Source organism: Lupinus angustifolius, chromosome LG15 (genome assembly GCF_001865875.1).
Source record: "Lupinus angustifolius cultivar Tanjil chromosome LG15, LupAngTanjil_v1.0, whole genome shotgun sequence".
NCBI lineage: Eukaryota > Viridiplantae > Streptophyta > Magnoliopsida > Fabales > Fabaceae > Lupinus > Lupinus angustifolius.
Window position 1 is genome coordinate 6,450,660 of NC_032023.1, and position 17,126 is coordinate 6,467,785.

A 17,126-nucleotide genomic window follows, 5' to 3' on the forward strand; every position below is an offset into this window, starting at 1 on the left:
TACTCTCAAGTCATTTACAGGTTGGGACCATGACAGTGTAAAACCAAACTTGTTAGAAAATATTCGTGCAACCAATTTGTTTGGTTGGTCTCTCTGTCTAATGTTTTTGGTTTTCTCTCGACTATAAATTCTGATGCATATTTTTTAATATAGTTCTTACATTTTTGTATAATCTTTTAAGTCATTTGTAAGTCCTGTGACCAGGACCGTGTAAAAACAAAGTTTATTTAGAAAATTTTCGGCACTCAACCAATGTTGTATTTGGATGGGTGTGACAAGGTGAAATTTAAGGGGGAAATTAATATTCCAATGTTTTTCAATAAGGGGGACTAATGGAATGGAAAGGAAACTATTCCTACTGTAAAATCTTGATTTGACAAACAAAGCTTGATATGATAATTAAGAAAATGAAATAAGAAAACTTTGAAATCAAAGTTAACTTCAAACTTTTTGAAAGATAAATTCAACATGCCGAAATATCAAAGTACTTCCATAATTGAGGCACTATACATATCCTCAAAACACAAACAAAGCCAATATAAATTTGTTGTGAAAATATAAGACAATTTAAAACAATATCCCAGTAGACACTCTCACTCACCAAGCTCTATCTTCTTGAAGAGAACACATATTCTATTCCAAAAAATGTGTCACTTCATATTTCATTTGATGTGATTGGTCAGAAAATCACTTAATTAATAAAATTTTAACTTAAATATATTTTTCTCAACCAATCATATTAAGTAATAAATAGAGTGACACATTTTATAATATAGAAGATGTATTCCCTGAGGTGCCAATTTCTCTTAAAGAAAATGAGGCATAGAATCACTCACAAAATGTCAATTTCCTTACAAATGCTTTTTAGAAGAGCGATTTAGTAAGCAAAAATCTCCTTGGCACCCACCAAAATACAAAATACAAGAATTATATCAAAGAATTTTAGAGGTTCAATTAAGAAACTAAAAACCAAATCATTTCATTCCAAAAATTGGTAGACCAAGAAGTGGTTTTATAAGATTTCCAACTCAACCACAATTGACTCTTGCAACCTACATCATTATATTTTATAGAGAAAGAAAAGACAGTGGAGAGATTAAAATAAGTAGGACAAACACAAATAGATTTACATATGCACAATTGATTGATGCAAGGATATCCTTGTTCTATAGAGAGTTAACCTCATCTATCATGATTTACTTTACTGAATTAACCCTCAATACTTTTGATTAATAATTATTAGAGTCACCTCATTCATATTTCCAAAATATGTCTTCTGTATATCTTTCTGATCCCACAATCTTCCTCCAATGCAAATGATGCATGCATGGTAACCAAGTTAGTCAAATTAAGTCTTTAAACAAATTCGAAGAGCTTTAACAGACTTGACACATCTCCTACTTACTCATCTTCGTCCTAGGCCAACAAAAGAAAAAACCAAACACTAATAGGGATTCTCTCACGAATCACAATCTCAACATTATTACCACCTCACAGTATAGTCCCCTTACTTATCTATCATTGTTCCCGAACTGTCTAAAGGTAATTGCCACATATATAAATACTTTTATATGAGAGGTTGAACAATTCAGTTATTGGCTTTTATTCACTCATCCACACTTCTCAAGTATCCACTTAACATGCAACTCACAAAGGACTCTTGTCCAAATAGTCCTTGTTGCAATGATCTTATCTACTTATCTTTGAATTCAAACAATATATTTTAAGTTTTATCTCCAACTACACATATAAACATACCAATAATAAATTTCATATCTCAACCAATTGTCCTTTATGATTCACGCAATCTTTGTCTTGGCTCACAAGCTACACCTTTTCATCATTTTCTAATTCTCCACACGATCAATAAAACTTAAAGTTATAATTACGTTCTTGTTTTTATTTCCTTCTACCATATTAGAGGAATTTATCAATTATACTATTTAATTTGTCAAGTCTTAAATATATACTCACTCGGATTATCTCTAAAATGTTAAAACCTCAAGGTCTATAATAAATATATTTAGAGTGATAATTCCAGATAAATAAATTATGATAATATTGAATTGTTTTAACATTCTAATATATCCACTTTATTTGTACAAAAATCATACATTAACTAAGACTACCGATTATGATATTTCAAAGATGAAGAAGTTTCTAGTCAGAATCAACTCTTAACCTATAACAAGCTTAAAAAGTTTATTTTACATTGGTCTAAAAACTTAACTCATTTACGTTCTTGACCTATTTGTGTTCAAAGATACATTTAAATTTCAATAAATGTCAGACCTCTGAATTGTAAGTTTATTATTTACATTCACATTATTGATGTGATTTCAGAAAGAAGAAACCCATGTTCGCAAATTAAAGATTTCAATATACCATCAATGGACTTGAATAATTTTTCATTTAAATTAGCACTATCGCGAACAATGTTTGTATCCACTGATTAATAAGCTTTTAGTCTGCATCAATAATTTCTATCCACTTTTGCATAAAGAAAAAAATAATTTATTACTATAAAAGGGATGTTCTATGCTGCGAGTCCAAAAACAACCTATAATGCTCTTTTTCTGGGATAGCTCTAGGTAAAAGAATTTCCTCTCTACAATCTGTTTGCTTCAACAAATACAACACAATTAATTTTCTCTCTTTAATCAATTACACCAATCCTTAATCGATTAACAAATTTCCATAAGACATAATCGATTATCAATCATTATAATCGATTAATATATATAAAAAAAATCATTAATGCATGGTAAACTCTCTATATGATGAATAAACATGTAATACATGATTTTGAAATAGATAATACTTTTATGCACAAAAACCATGCATGCTTAATGCATATGCATGATTCTAGGTATCATATATGTTTGGATGTTATGCCTCAATATACATGGATTCACTTTAACCTCTTGTGAGACTTCCACTCAAGGTTTACATAACCTAGAATCAAAACTAGGCAATCATCGTAGTTTTCTCTCTTCATTGATCTCGAAGTGGATAATAAATCTACAAAAAGGCCAGTCATCATAAGAATCAGACGAGTCAAAAGCAGAAGATTCTGAAGAAGATGATGAGGTGTCTCTTCTTACTAGAAAATGAAGAAGCTTTGGAATATAAGTAAGTTTAGAAATCCTTTTAAAACTTCAAACAAGGAAAGATACAACAAACCAAATGATGTTGTTTGTTGTGAGTTTAAGGAACATCGACACATCTAGGCAAATTGTCCAAGACTCAAGAAGCAATCATCCAAGAATACTTCTAACAAGAATAAGGGAAAGATAACTACTTGTAAAGATAGTGATGGAGTCTGAAGTTAAAATGAAGATGAGAAGAAAGAAGCACAATTTTGTATGATAGAAGACACTATTTTGAATTAGACAATGAGGTACAATCTGAACTTGAAAAATTAACTAGTGCTTCTCTAAAGCTTAAGAATCTCTCTAGTCAGCGTAGGTTAGTCTAGGAACAAAAAGTTAACTGATGCTTCTCTAATGAGCGTACACAAAAATCTGAAGAGTGTGCAAAATTACCTCAAGAAAATAACAAACTAAAGTCTAAATCAAATTACATATTGAAATTCTACCTTATGTAGAAGTAATTAGAATTCAACAAACAATTGGGGATTTACCTTGCGCTTGTCCAAGTTTGTAATGGAAGAGAAATGTTGACTAAAACCTTATGAAGTTAAATGTATTCTATAAACAAAGAAGGATTTAACAACACTACTCAACACCATCCAAAGAAGACAATTAAGATTATTAAATCTAATTTTGAGAGATCAACCCATTGTCAACTAACATGATTTATGATAGACAATTATAGTGTTGATCGATCCATCTATCCGACTTCACCTAGTAAGATTAAAGATTGGTTGTTGTTTTTTCCTGCAACCATGGCGGAAAAATTGGATATGTCACGTCTAAGTGTATTGAGAAGAAGATAAAGTCGTCATAGACCTCTCATTCTAACAAAAAAGGACTCAAGAAAGTGTAGGTACCTATCTTTGATCATCCATGTTGCACAAATTCATAACAAAACGAACACATGCCATGCTACCTAGACACTAGATGCTCTCGACATATTATGACATGTAGAAAGTATGTTCCTAGAACTACAATATAAAGATAATGGATATGTAAACTTTGGTGGAAACCAAAAAATGAAAAGTTATGCTAGTTGTCTAAATATGATGAGAGATGGCTACGACATCAAACTAATATATGTTACCATTAAGCACATTCTAAATTAAAAAGGCATCATAACCTTGTAAGATGATCTCCTAGCATTACCTCCAAGAAGTATATTCTTTGTGGTGCTTGTGAGAAAGGAAAACAAAACATATCTAGTTTCAACTCCAAAAAGGAGATTTCAACATCCAAATCCATGCAACTTCTACATATGGATATGTTTGCTCCAATCAGTTTAACTAGCCTAGATGTGACAAAATATGATTTTGTAATATTTGATGACTACTCAGGATATTCACGGGTTATGTTTATAACCCACAAGGATGAAACATTCAAATTCTTTACCATGTTGAGCAAGAATAAGGAACAAGGATGTTGCATCTGTGAAATAAGGAGTGGCCTTCGATTCAAATATCCTTCAAAGGACCTTGAAAATGATTGTTCTAGTGGAAACTTAAGTTTTTGGATGTTTCTGAGTTGTGGGTTGGTTACAAAACTATTATCAAGAAAACAAAAATAGTAGGGTTGTAGATGGATTAAAGGATGGTAACAAACGAAATGTTGGATTAGAGGAAAGTAATAAATGAAATGATGGATTTTGAGTATAGCCACAACTAAAGATGGTTGATAAACTAGTGGTTGGACGCTACAAAAGGTGATTAGCCTGAAGGCAAGTCCATAAAATCAATTCAACTAAGAATTAAGGAGAACATTTATCATAATTTTCACTAAGAAATAATAAAGAGAAACTTCACATACAAGAAAACATGGGGCAAGGAAGAGGCAAACCATGAAAGGTCATAAAATTCAGAATAAAAACATGGGTTTAGCCTAGATGAGTCTATGACCACTTATTCGGAAAGGGAAATTATAATTATTTATAAAAAAAAGCAAGAAAATCAAAAAGCTTTCACGCTCATGACTTATCCATGGTCGTGGGTCCCTTCTAGAAACAACATGTCCTAGTTGTGCCCTAAGACAATGCCACGTCAGCCTAGGTCCTTCATTTCTCAAATGCAATGCATCATTCTTGTCTCCAAGTCTTTCTCTCTCAATTTAGCTTTGATTAGGGACTCTATGACTTGTCATAATGCTTCTTTGGCTATTATTGCTCCTTCCCTTGTCATAGGCCTTCCTAAGTCGTGGAGCTTGCATGTCTTTGTCCATGTCTACATCATCCCCTTCTTCTTGGGAGAATTTATCCTTAAATCTGAATGGTCATTCCCTGTATCAAAGAGAGCTATGTCAACAATATCGATAGTTGAGCTTACATTATCAGGTAAGTCTATTTTGTAGGCAATGTCATTGATCTCCTCTATCACTTGGAAAAGATCATTTTCTCTTAGTTGTAACTTTGATTTCATTCTAGGATAGTTTCATAGAAGATTATCCATTGTGCATTATTGTCAAATCAATTTTGAAAAACCTTACATAATCACACATCATTCTTTTGAGTTTTTTTGTGAGTTGGGCGGGTTTTTAATATTGTTCTTGATTGTAAAATTGGCACATTTAGGTGTACACAATATGTCAATTTTGTAGACGATTTGGATTATCTAGGTGTGTTAGTATCACCTTGTTAGAGAATGGAGTTGGGAAATCCTAGTTGCGGTTAGGTGGTCTATTTACTTGTACAAGAGTCTTGGTTTGGAGTAGAATTGGTTGGGATCGATACCGTTAGAAGTGGTGTTGAGTATCCATTAGAATTGGGTGTGAAGGTCAAACCATTGAAGCCTCTAAGGAAAATAAGGGAGTCTTGTATTTTGGAAGTGCGTTTGTATAACATTGGTTTTCAATAGTGGAGAAAAATCTCCTACGATCAGAAGGGGATGCATGTATATAGTTTGCAAGTGGACCCACAAATGAACTAGGATAAAAGATCGTCGTCTCAAATTTTCTCCATCCCTTATCTCTTTGATTTCAGTCGATTTACACTTTGCATAATTAGATTGCTATACTTATTGAGTTTATAGCATGCTGTGAATATGTTAACATTTAGGCATAAATTCATTAAGTATATTACATCTATAATTGGTTGAAATTGATATATTTTTGTGTGCAAGAAAACTGTTTTTCAAGAAAATAAGAATGAGGTTAATTGATTGAATACTATTTTTTTTTATCGATTAAGGTAAATCATAATCGATTAAACTGGTGATTTTCCAAAATATCTCATTAACCCCTCTAGGTGACCGTAAGTCCTTGTTATCCAACACTATAGTTTGCCCGATTGCAATCAAAATGTACACGTGGGACATACTCTTCCCAAAAGTTAAGATTTCCTTCTAAAATAGTCCTAAGTAAGGTGTCAAAGGTCCTATTTACTACTTAAGTTTTCTCATCATTTTGTGGGTGATACTTAGTAGAAAATAATATTTTTGTTCTAATCTTCTCTGACAATGTCCTTTAAAAGTGACTAAGGAACTTGGTATCCATATCACTAATAATGCTTATGGATAGGCCACATCGCCTTATAGTATCTTTGAAGAACAAATCCAATATGTGGCATGCATCATCAGCCTTTCTGCAAGGTATGAAATGTGTCATCTTTGAAAACCTACCAACAACGACATGGATTGAATCATTGTCATTCTTTATCCTAGGAAGACCCAAAAAAAGTCCTTACATTTTTCAATCCAAAGAGATTCAGGAATAGGAATGAGGTATATAAACAATGGTACATTACTTTTGATTTTGCCCTTCTCAAAAAATGTAATGTTCATAGAATTTGTGGTCATCATGCTGTAAACAACCTCTTGTTTTTTAAGATCATGAACATTCTAATCATGATTTTAAGATTAAGAAGTCCTTTTTTGTCTTAAGCAAGCATTTGGATCTTGGTTTTAAAGATCAATTTTATATATTTTGAAAATTGTTTTTTTAGGAAGAAGTGGACACCGTTCTTTTCAGAAAATGCTCAAAGAGTAATTTCATTATAAGACATGTTAATGTATATGATATTATTTTCAGTGTTACTAATGAATGTCTATGTCAAGAATTTTCTAACTTTATGGAGAATTAATTTAAAACGAGTCAACTAGTTTATTTGAACTTCTTTCTTGTCCAATAAATAAATAAGTCAAGTGATGGAGACTGATGCACCCATATGTTGTTTCAATAAAGATGAGAAAGATAAAAAGTTTGATCAAATTGTTTATATAGCCATGATAAAATCTCTTTTTTATTTAACTAATAGCAAACCTGACATTCAATTCAAGGTCTCTCCATGTGCTAGATTTCAACTAGATCCTAAAGAATCTTACCTTAAGCCACTATTAAATACCTATTTTACCTCTATTCTACTCTAGCATTTGATGCATTTCATAACTCAAATTTCTCACACTTATACAATTTTAATGTATAATTGTGTATAAATTGTCATAGTATGAAATTAATGAAGTTTCACTCATGAATGTATCAATTGCATATCATTTAGTTGAAAAAGGGTGTCAGTATCATAAAAATGGGCAAAACATCTCGTTTAGTGAACCAAACCTCATACAATGAGCATACACTTGTCCAAACAAAAAGAAGGTCTCACTCAACAAGCACAACTTAGCTCAAAAAGAATGAAGTAGAGTTTGGAATTCGTAAAGGCAAACGACATTCATTTTTTAGGATTATCTTTTCAAGAATTGAAATGTTCAAACTGTTTTACAATTTTCTAGGTATTTGGCTGGATGTTTAGTGTTCAATCAATAAAGAGAGGTTTGAGGAATTAATATAAAAATATTGACAAGTCCATCTGTCCTTCCTTGGAAGCTACTTATCTTCTTCACTCCTTTGTTCTAGGTTCCATAGAAATAAGTAGCTGAACTTCTTTCTTGTTGAGATTAGATGTAAATAATTAACCTTATGTATATATTTCGATTCATATTTATATATACTTTTCTATTCAATTATTCTTTTGAGTTATTTTCATGCTCAATTCTTAATTTAGATTTGATCATTTTTGGTATGTTCTATAGGTTTTGAATGTGCTTTAAAAATCATATTTTCTAGCTAGAACTAAAATATATCGTCTTGAGAGTATAACTTCTAGGAACGGAGTTATATTAATAAGCCATTTTTAACATCCAACCTTATTATAAATAATTTTGTTAATCATTCAATAATTAATTGCTAGATAACTGAGTTGTTGATATTCTCATTAATCCCAATACTTTTTATCCTTTTAATTTCCCAATTGATTAACTTAGTTTTTACATGATTGGAAACAACAATAAAATAGACTAAACAAATTTCACTTAGGATAATAGTTATGTTGAACGACATAAAATTGTAAGTGTTACACCCATCAATTATGTTAAAACATGGCTCCTCATGGCTATCAAAAAGAAAGAAAACTTGATTGGTCAAGAAGAAGAAGAAAGAATGAATAAGAAGAATAAAAGGATGAAGATAAAGTAAGAAGAGAAATAAAAACTGAAATTGCATTAAATGAATTGACTTAATAAAGCTCTTTACACTAAGGTATTTATACAGTAGGTGATCAAATAAGCAAAATGCTAACTAACCACATATCCCTTTGCATTCCTTCTTGATTGTGTGTTGCCCAAGTTACAACAAATGTTATATCTTATCCTACCAATTTCCTTTGATCCTTGCTCAATTTTCTCTCTTCCTTGTTGTCCTTAATTTCTGCATTTCCATAAGTGGAATGGTGGGATAAATGCCATTGTTTGTATGTCTCTTTTAATTGGAATGAGTTGATGTTCCTTTGCCTTTGATCATCTCTTCTTCCTTCTTTGTATTGTTGATCTTGATTCTTGTCTACCTTCTATTATTCTTTGATGCCTCTGATTTAACACTTCCCACAAGCTGGAATGTGTAAACAACACAATCCTAGTTTGGAGAAGATTGTAGAGAATAGGGAAGGAGCCAAACTCTTTATGAAGACCTCTACAACTTGTGAACTATTTGAAACATGGAGAAGATGAATTGTGCCTTTTGAAACTCTTTCTCAAATGGAATGAAAATATATTTAGATGTGATTGCTCAAGAAACACATGATTTACAACAATGTGAAATTCTGAATAATTATCACAATATATTACAATAGGTGTAGGATTACAAATATGTAAATCATGTAACAAATAAACAGGCCATTATGCTTCACACTCTATTAAGGCTATAGCTTTATACTCTGCTTCTATAGAGGATCTTAAAATTGTCATTTTCATTTTTCTCTTCCAAGAAAGTAAAAATTGTCCAATAAAAAATATAAACCTATTATAGATCTTCTAGTATTTAAGCAAGAGCCCCAATCTGAATCACTAAAGCTTTTGACACTCACACCATCATTAGTAGGGAATATTTTCCTTTATCCTAGAGTTCTCTTAAGATATCTAAGGATTCTTAATCCATAATTGTAATGGAAATTTGTTTGATCAACAAGGAATTGATTAAGATGGCTATCAAGCATTCTATTTGTAGGATAAATCATTTTTCCTAGAAGTCTTCCATAGATAGTCGAGTGTAAAAGTGAACTGTCAAATTTTCTATGTAACTTAGCAATGTTATCCATAGGTGTTGAGCAACGATTTGATCCTAATAAACTTGTGTCCTACAACAAATCCAAGACATATTTTTTTTTACATGAATTGATCCCTTGTTGAGATCAAGAAACTTCCACCCTAAGGAAGTATTTAAGGATCCCTTAATCCTTTATACTAAATTGTTTATCCAACAAATGTTTTATATTAGCAATTTCATCCAAATTATCTCCAGCAAAAATAAGATCATCCTTATAAACTAAAATTACAATAATCATTCAGAATTGTTCTTGATAAGCAGAGAATAGTTAGCTTTACAATGAGTATCACTCAACTCGATTAAGAATGTAGCAACCTTAACATTCCATTGCCCACTTCAATTCATAGAGGGATTTTTGTAGTTTGCATGCAATGAGTGAGTTTGGGATATCAAGACTAGGAGGAGGCTTCATATAAACCTTATTTATTAAATCCCCGAGGAGGAAGGTTGTGTTTACATCTAATTGATTTTAAAATATCATCCAATAGTAGGACCCAAGGCCATAAGGACTCTCATAGTGATTATTTTAACCACTAGGCTAAAGGTTTCAAGATAATATATGTATGCAGTTTGAGTATACTCCTTTGTCACTAGCCTTACCTTATGCTTTTCAATGGTTCCATCAGTTTTATATTTGACCTTAAATATACAGTTACAACCTATAGCCTTGTAGGAGGTAGGTTAGTGAGATTCTAAGTATTATTTTTATCAAGAAATCTTAATTCAGTGTCAATGGCAATTTTCCAACACTCATGATTCATGGCATCTGCATAACTCTCAGGATCTATGGTAGAGTAAACGTTCTATGTTTAGAAAACAAATAACCATAGGAAATATAATTAGATAAATGATACTTGATATTGGTTGATATTAGAATAGTTGCTGATTAGGCAATCAAGCAATGATAACTCTGTAAATATGGTGGTTGGTATGAACACCAATATTTCCCAGCCCAAATATATCTCTTTAAAAAGTGAGGAATATTATTTTAATTCAATAATCTCACTCTTTTAGTAAAATAAAATAATAGTAATAAATAACAAAAAAAATTAATTGAGCATTCATTTGCTCAATAATGGTAAAATACGATTTTAAATAAATTACTTCTACATTTTCGTTTTTTTCTCTTTTAAAAATAATAAGTAATTTTAATTGAGTACTTAATTGGCTCAGAGAATTCAATTTCCAATTTTTCCTCCCAAATTTTGTTTTCCCAATAAAATAAAAATTAAAAAATTTGCTAATTTTTTTTAATGAATGATTGTTAACTAAAGAATGATCGAGAATCTTCTAATTTCCGTTTTAAAGTTTGAACAAAATTTGAAATGATTTCAAGGGGTTTAATGATTACTTATTAACCTTTTAATGGGAAATTCTATATAAAAAGATGAGTACATCTCTAATTCCCCTTATTTTTTGTTTTTCTTAATTAAATAAAAGAATTGTACATAAAATATTTTGGGATTCTATAAAATGAAAATAATTATTTTTACTCTTATATAGATACAATAATTTTTTGGAGTTTTATAGGTTGCTTTGGTATTTATGCCCAAAATGAGTTTTTCACATGTTTTAAATTTTTATAAGTTCAAATAATTATTTTACTCAGGTATGAATATTACAATAATTGTTTTAGATTTTATAAAAAAAATTGGGATATTTTTATCGGAGAAATATTTGTTTTTACTTTTCCTGGGACTAGCTTATGACAATTCAAATTTTCAAATTTAGAGATAAAAATCACTAATTATAGGGTTAATTAGTATATATTTTTATTTTAAAGGAGGGAATATTCTCCTTTATTCGGAATAAGTTGATATTCCTCTACCTTTGATCATCTCTTTTTCCTTCTTTGTTTTGCTCCTCTTGCTTCTTTTCCTATTCTCTTCCTTCTCCTATGCTCTGTTGTGTCTGTTTTACCAAATTACCTAAAACCCTCAAATTTATTCCCCCTCAAAAGGGTGGTGATGCTTATCTCAAGCTAAAGCTTATGACCTTATCTTGAACTTAATGAACTGATCAAGACCAATCAAAGTTTTCTATCAATATAGAAAGAGCTTTATTTCATTGCCTCTTCCTATTCATTTTTTCTTGTTTATGTTCCAATGCCTAAAGCCATTCTCACTTTGAGGTTGTGTTTTATTAAATGATTTGAGTTTTTTGGTGCACTCAATAAATAAATAAATAAATATATATATATATATATATATATAAAATTATATATATAAGTATGAAAACTTAAAAGTTATTTAAGATTTCTTTTTTTTTTCTTATCAATTATTTTATTCACCTGTTAAATCTCTTGGATTTAAGATAATGAATAATTGATATTGAGTGAAACTTAACTTAAGTGTAAATAGATTTCTTACTACTACCTTAAGTTAGACCTCATGTACATATATGTATATACGTATAGATTCGTTTACACCCAAGTTAAGTTACACTGGTTATACTCAATCTTAGTCATTCATTTTTATTGATCCAATGGATCAAATGTGTGAGTGCAATAATGATATAGAGGAAAAAAAATCTTAAATAATTTTTAAGTTTAACTCATTTGGAGGAAAAAAAATCTTAAATAATTTTTAAGTTTAACTCATTTGGTCTGTAGGATTTATGAAAATGAATGACTAAGATTGAATATAACTATTGTAACTTAGTAAACGAATTCATCATATATATATATATATATTATATATATATATATATATATATATAGAGAGAGAGAGAGAGAGAGAGAGATCGGGTATTTCATAAACGTTGCACCATGTGATTATTTTTGTATGGGTTATTCTTCACCTTCATATAAATTTCAAGTTTTTTAATTTGATTGATATGCAGTAAATTATAATTGTTTATTTAAAGTAGTGAAATCTATCATCCTAACTGCCTTTTAGTTTGAAACTTAGGCTTTAACAATCTTTATCTGGGAAGAGTGATAAGAGAAAGCATTTTGAAATTACTTTAATTGAAACTTTTTCTAAATTCAAAATAATTCGTCTAAATGTACTTATTTGTTTATCAAATATAATAAAATTTAAAAACTATGAGTTTATTTTTTCTTTGTTTCAATGTTAAGGTGCATTTTTTATTTAAGTATATATGAACATAATCATAGAAAACTTATATCCCAATCACATACAATGAAGCCGTAGATGAACAAGAGAAATCCAATTTACGAAAAATTTACTCTATGGACATTATTATTGTTGTAAAGGCTGTATAATATTTACATAAATATGATATACAATAGAGTAAAAAAATTGAAAAAGTATACAACTTCAATATTTACTTATTCTAATAGAAAATATTTTGAAAATACTTTAATTGAAACTTTTTCGAAATTCAAAATAATTCGTCTAAATGTAATTATGATTTTAGTAAATATAATAAAATTTAATAACTATGATTTTAATTTTTTTATTTTTTTTTTAATCTCAAGGTGCATTTGTTTATTTAAGTATATATGAGCATGATCTAATATTTACATAAATTTGATATAAATATATTTAAAAAATTGAAAGTATATACCACTTTAATATTTACTTATCTAGTATCTTATTTACTAGTGTTGTAAAAATTATTTATATCGGTCGGTTCAATCGGTAAACTAGTAAACATGTCTCAATCCTAATATGGTACAATAATTATACTAGTTATGCAATTATATTGGTCAAAACTGGTCAAAGCCGATCAAAATTGGTCATATCGATCGGTTATCATTTGAACCATATCAGTCAAACCCACCAATTTTTATTTAAAATTATTTTTTAATAAAAATAAAAAAATTATTGGTCTTTTATTCATTTTAACATTAATGTTAATATATTATATTCGTATATCTAATTTCATCGGTATGCGGTTTAATTAGTGATTACAAATTAAATTGTTATAACACTATACCACTATCCTAACTAGTTTAATGACCAATACGATATTAATAACACTATTATTTACATGAAAAATTTGTTCATGTAATTTTTGTTTCGTTTATATTTTAATATAATTTGATGAATAAAATTATGAATAAATCACATACTTTAATAACTTTTCTCAAAATGTAGTTGAACTTCCTATATAATTTTATATATTTAAAATATGTAAGAAATTTTACATATGGAAGTTGAAAGTATAATTAAATATTTATATTGTCAAAAGAAATTAAAAACTTATATGGACCATCTATTTGTTGACCGTATATGTCAATTAATATCTATCAGTATTGTTAATAGGATGAGCTGAAACTCAAGATGCCATGTCCTTTTGGCCCCAGCAAAAGTTATTCTTGAAGAATAGCATTTGTGGCTATCAAGAACCGCGTAACTTAACTTTAGTTTGTACTTTAATCTCATATATAAAGTGATATGGTTTGAATACTTAGAAGATATATGTATATATATACTGACAATAGTTTGATATATTAGTTTGATATATTACTTGTTATATTGTTCTTGTATTTTGGTTACTATATCATTTATGTTTATTTATTATTAACTTTTAAAAAAATTAATGATAGTAGATGTATCAATTGTCTATGTCTAAAATCTTTGTAATGATAGTACTAAATATTATACTTTAAATATGATACTTGAATGGCATTTAGATTACTTTATATATAACATACTTATTTCAAATTTAACAACTTATTTACGAAAATAATGAGACACACTCATTTGTGAAGTTATAGGCTCCTAACCAAACGATATATTTTAAGTATTTAGAAAAAAGAAATAATTACACATTTATAATGTAAGAGTTTTTACATTGTCAGTCTATTACTTATGATTCATTTTTAATTAGTATTTACTCTTAAAAAATATTATAAATAAATGGTCATGATATTACACTCAAACTCAAGTGTTAAATGACATGTTTGGATCTTATGTGCCTAAAAACCACAAGGATTACTGGACACAATTGTTATCAGCATCTAGTAACCCTAGCTGGGTTACATACATATAATGGAGTATCTGTTTTTTCCTTTTAAAGTTATTGCTAAGGAAGCAATCTAGCTTTTTAAAAAAGAAAGAAAGAAATAAAATAAAAAGTAATTATAACTTTTGTACTTAATCAATACGATATTAGTGTGTGAACAAAAATTGGATAAGCTTGTAACTTGCAAAAAGTAATGTTCCAAGAGTAGCTTTTACAAAGTAATGTTCAAAAAGTAGCTTTTACAAAGGTATACTAAATAGATTTTAAAAAACCATAAGAACTTTGAATAATTTATTGGTCAACTTTACCTTTTAAAAATTACCCAATTATGTTAATTATATCACACTAAAATCTTACTAATAATTATAATTAACTAAACAAATAAATAAATATTAGAATAAGTAATACTTATTTTATCAAATTACATAGATGATTAAATAAATAAGAGTAAATTACACTGACACCCCATGAGTTTTAGTGAAATTACACAAACCACCCCTCACTTTTCTAAACTTACACAAACCTCCCCTAGTTTTGTACTTTCATTACACTGATCACCCATGTATAATAAATAAGTATAATTTTTTAAACAAAAAATGTGATAAATGCAATTAAGTTAAACAAAACATGATATATTGTGTAGACAAGTCTAAATAATATACAAATCAATATATCTTTATTATTTTTGGTTCGTTACACTACATTATAAGAAATCAACAATTATAAAGAAATATTGTTTAAATCACTCTTATAATGTAGTGTAACGAACCAAAAATAATAAAGATATATTGATTTGTATATTATTTAGACTTGTCTACACAATATATCATGTTTTGTTTAACTTAATTGCATTTATCACATTTTTTGTTTAAAAATTACACTTATTTATTATACAGGGGTGGTCAGTGTAATGAAAGTATAAAACTACGGGAGGTTTGTGCAAGTTTAGAAAAGAGAGGGGTGGTTTATGTAATTTCACTAAAACTCAGGGGGTGTCAGTGTAATTTACTAAATAAATAATTATAAAATTAGTAATAATTTTACCAAATTACTAATAATTATTTATTTAATTATAGACATATTTAATTATTTCTATTAATACTATAAATTAATTATAAATAAAATAATATAAAAAGTAGTAAATATTGTACATCTTTTTTATTCATTTAATAAAGTTTATTTAGTTCCACACCTATTTTTCCATCGACTCTATTTTGATCAATTATCTGCAGTCTGCAGAAGTATAAACATTTTGTTACCTTCATAATTACAAGGTTACAACTATGCAATAGAAGTGATAAGTTTATAACTATAATATAGATTTCTCAGATACATCTTGATTGTGAATGTTTAAAATATGAAGATGATATGTAAATTGGTCTGAATTAATTTCATATATAATAATGACACAATATATAACCGCAATACATAACGGAACTGAAATTTTAGCAAGATAACATTTTTTTGTTATGACTTATAATATATTAAGATACCATACGCAATGAAATAATAAAACTCAAGAATTGTATTATTATTGGAAAAGCTATAAGAGACTTATCCCACACACCCCAATTTTTCCAAATTAAATACCACGCTTTAAAAATAAAATAAAAGATGAAAACCAATAGAAATCTAAGTGCTATATCTTTCCACACAAACATGCCTCAAAAATCTGCATATTTTCACCCAGAAAGTTCTACCAAGGATAGAAAAGGGAGAAAATATAATTGAAAAAGGAAAAAAAGTATTAACAATGGAGTTTCAACTCATTCCATTGTGTTTGAGATCAATTACAAACTTACAGAATGGAACGAATTCAGAAAAGATCAGAAGTCAAGCAATATATAATTATATAACAAATTTATTTCTTATTAAAAAAAGTATAATACTAAATATATATCAAAAGGAGAATAAAGGATATCATCTAAATTATCTTCTGAAGTCATTAAAATTATGACATGGCCTAAATAATAATAATTAATCTCCCGGAATGAAACAAACAAAAACATCAGACCTTCGGTACTCCCCTCTCAGTGAGTTGACCACTCGCACGTGAAGGTTTGAAAGGAATTTCAGTCACCTGATTCCCATTACTGTCATAAGAAATCACACCGGAGAAATCCAACGGCTCACACTTATCACCCATTATGATCTGCTTCTGCCACACGCCACCTCTTCCGCTTCCATGCGCCTCCTTCTTCTTATGAACAAACGATACCATTTTTCTCAGCATCTTCTTCAATCTCCTCATCGGCAACCTATTTTGGGACTCCTTCGCCGCCGTCACCGGCACCATCAAGCTTTGTGTTTGATGCTTAACTTCCGCCATTGTGGCTCTCTGTTCTGTGATGGTTTAAGGGAAAATCTAAATGTTATTGAGTATGTAGGCAGTGTATGTTCTCAACCACTATGACTAAGTGCTTCATTTATATATATATATATATATATATATAT

At 29.0% G+C, this 17,126-nt stretch overlaps 1 protein-coding gene across 1 annotated transcript; it reads right to left on the reverse strand.

Moving 5' to 3' along the window:
- On the reverse strand, positions 16,639-17,067 carry LOC109327905. The gene has a single exon (XM_019561073.1). It carries the CDS (start codon positions 16,999-17,001, stop codon positions 16,681-16,683), a length of 321 nt encoding a protein of 106 aa, XP_019416618.1. The 5' UTR covers positions 17,002-17,067; the 3' UTR covers positions 16,639-16,680.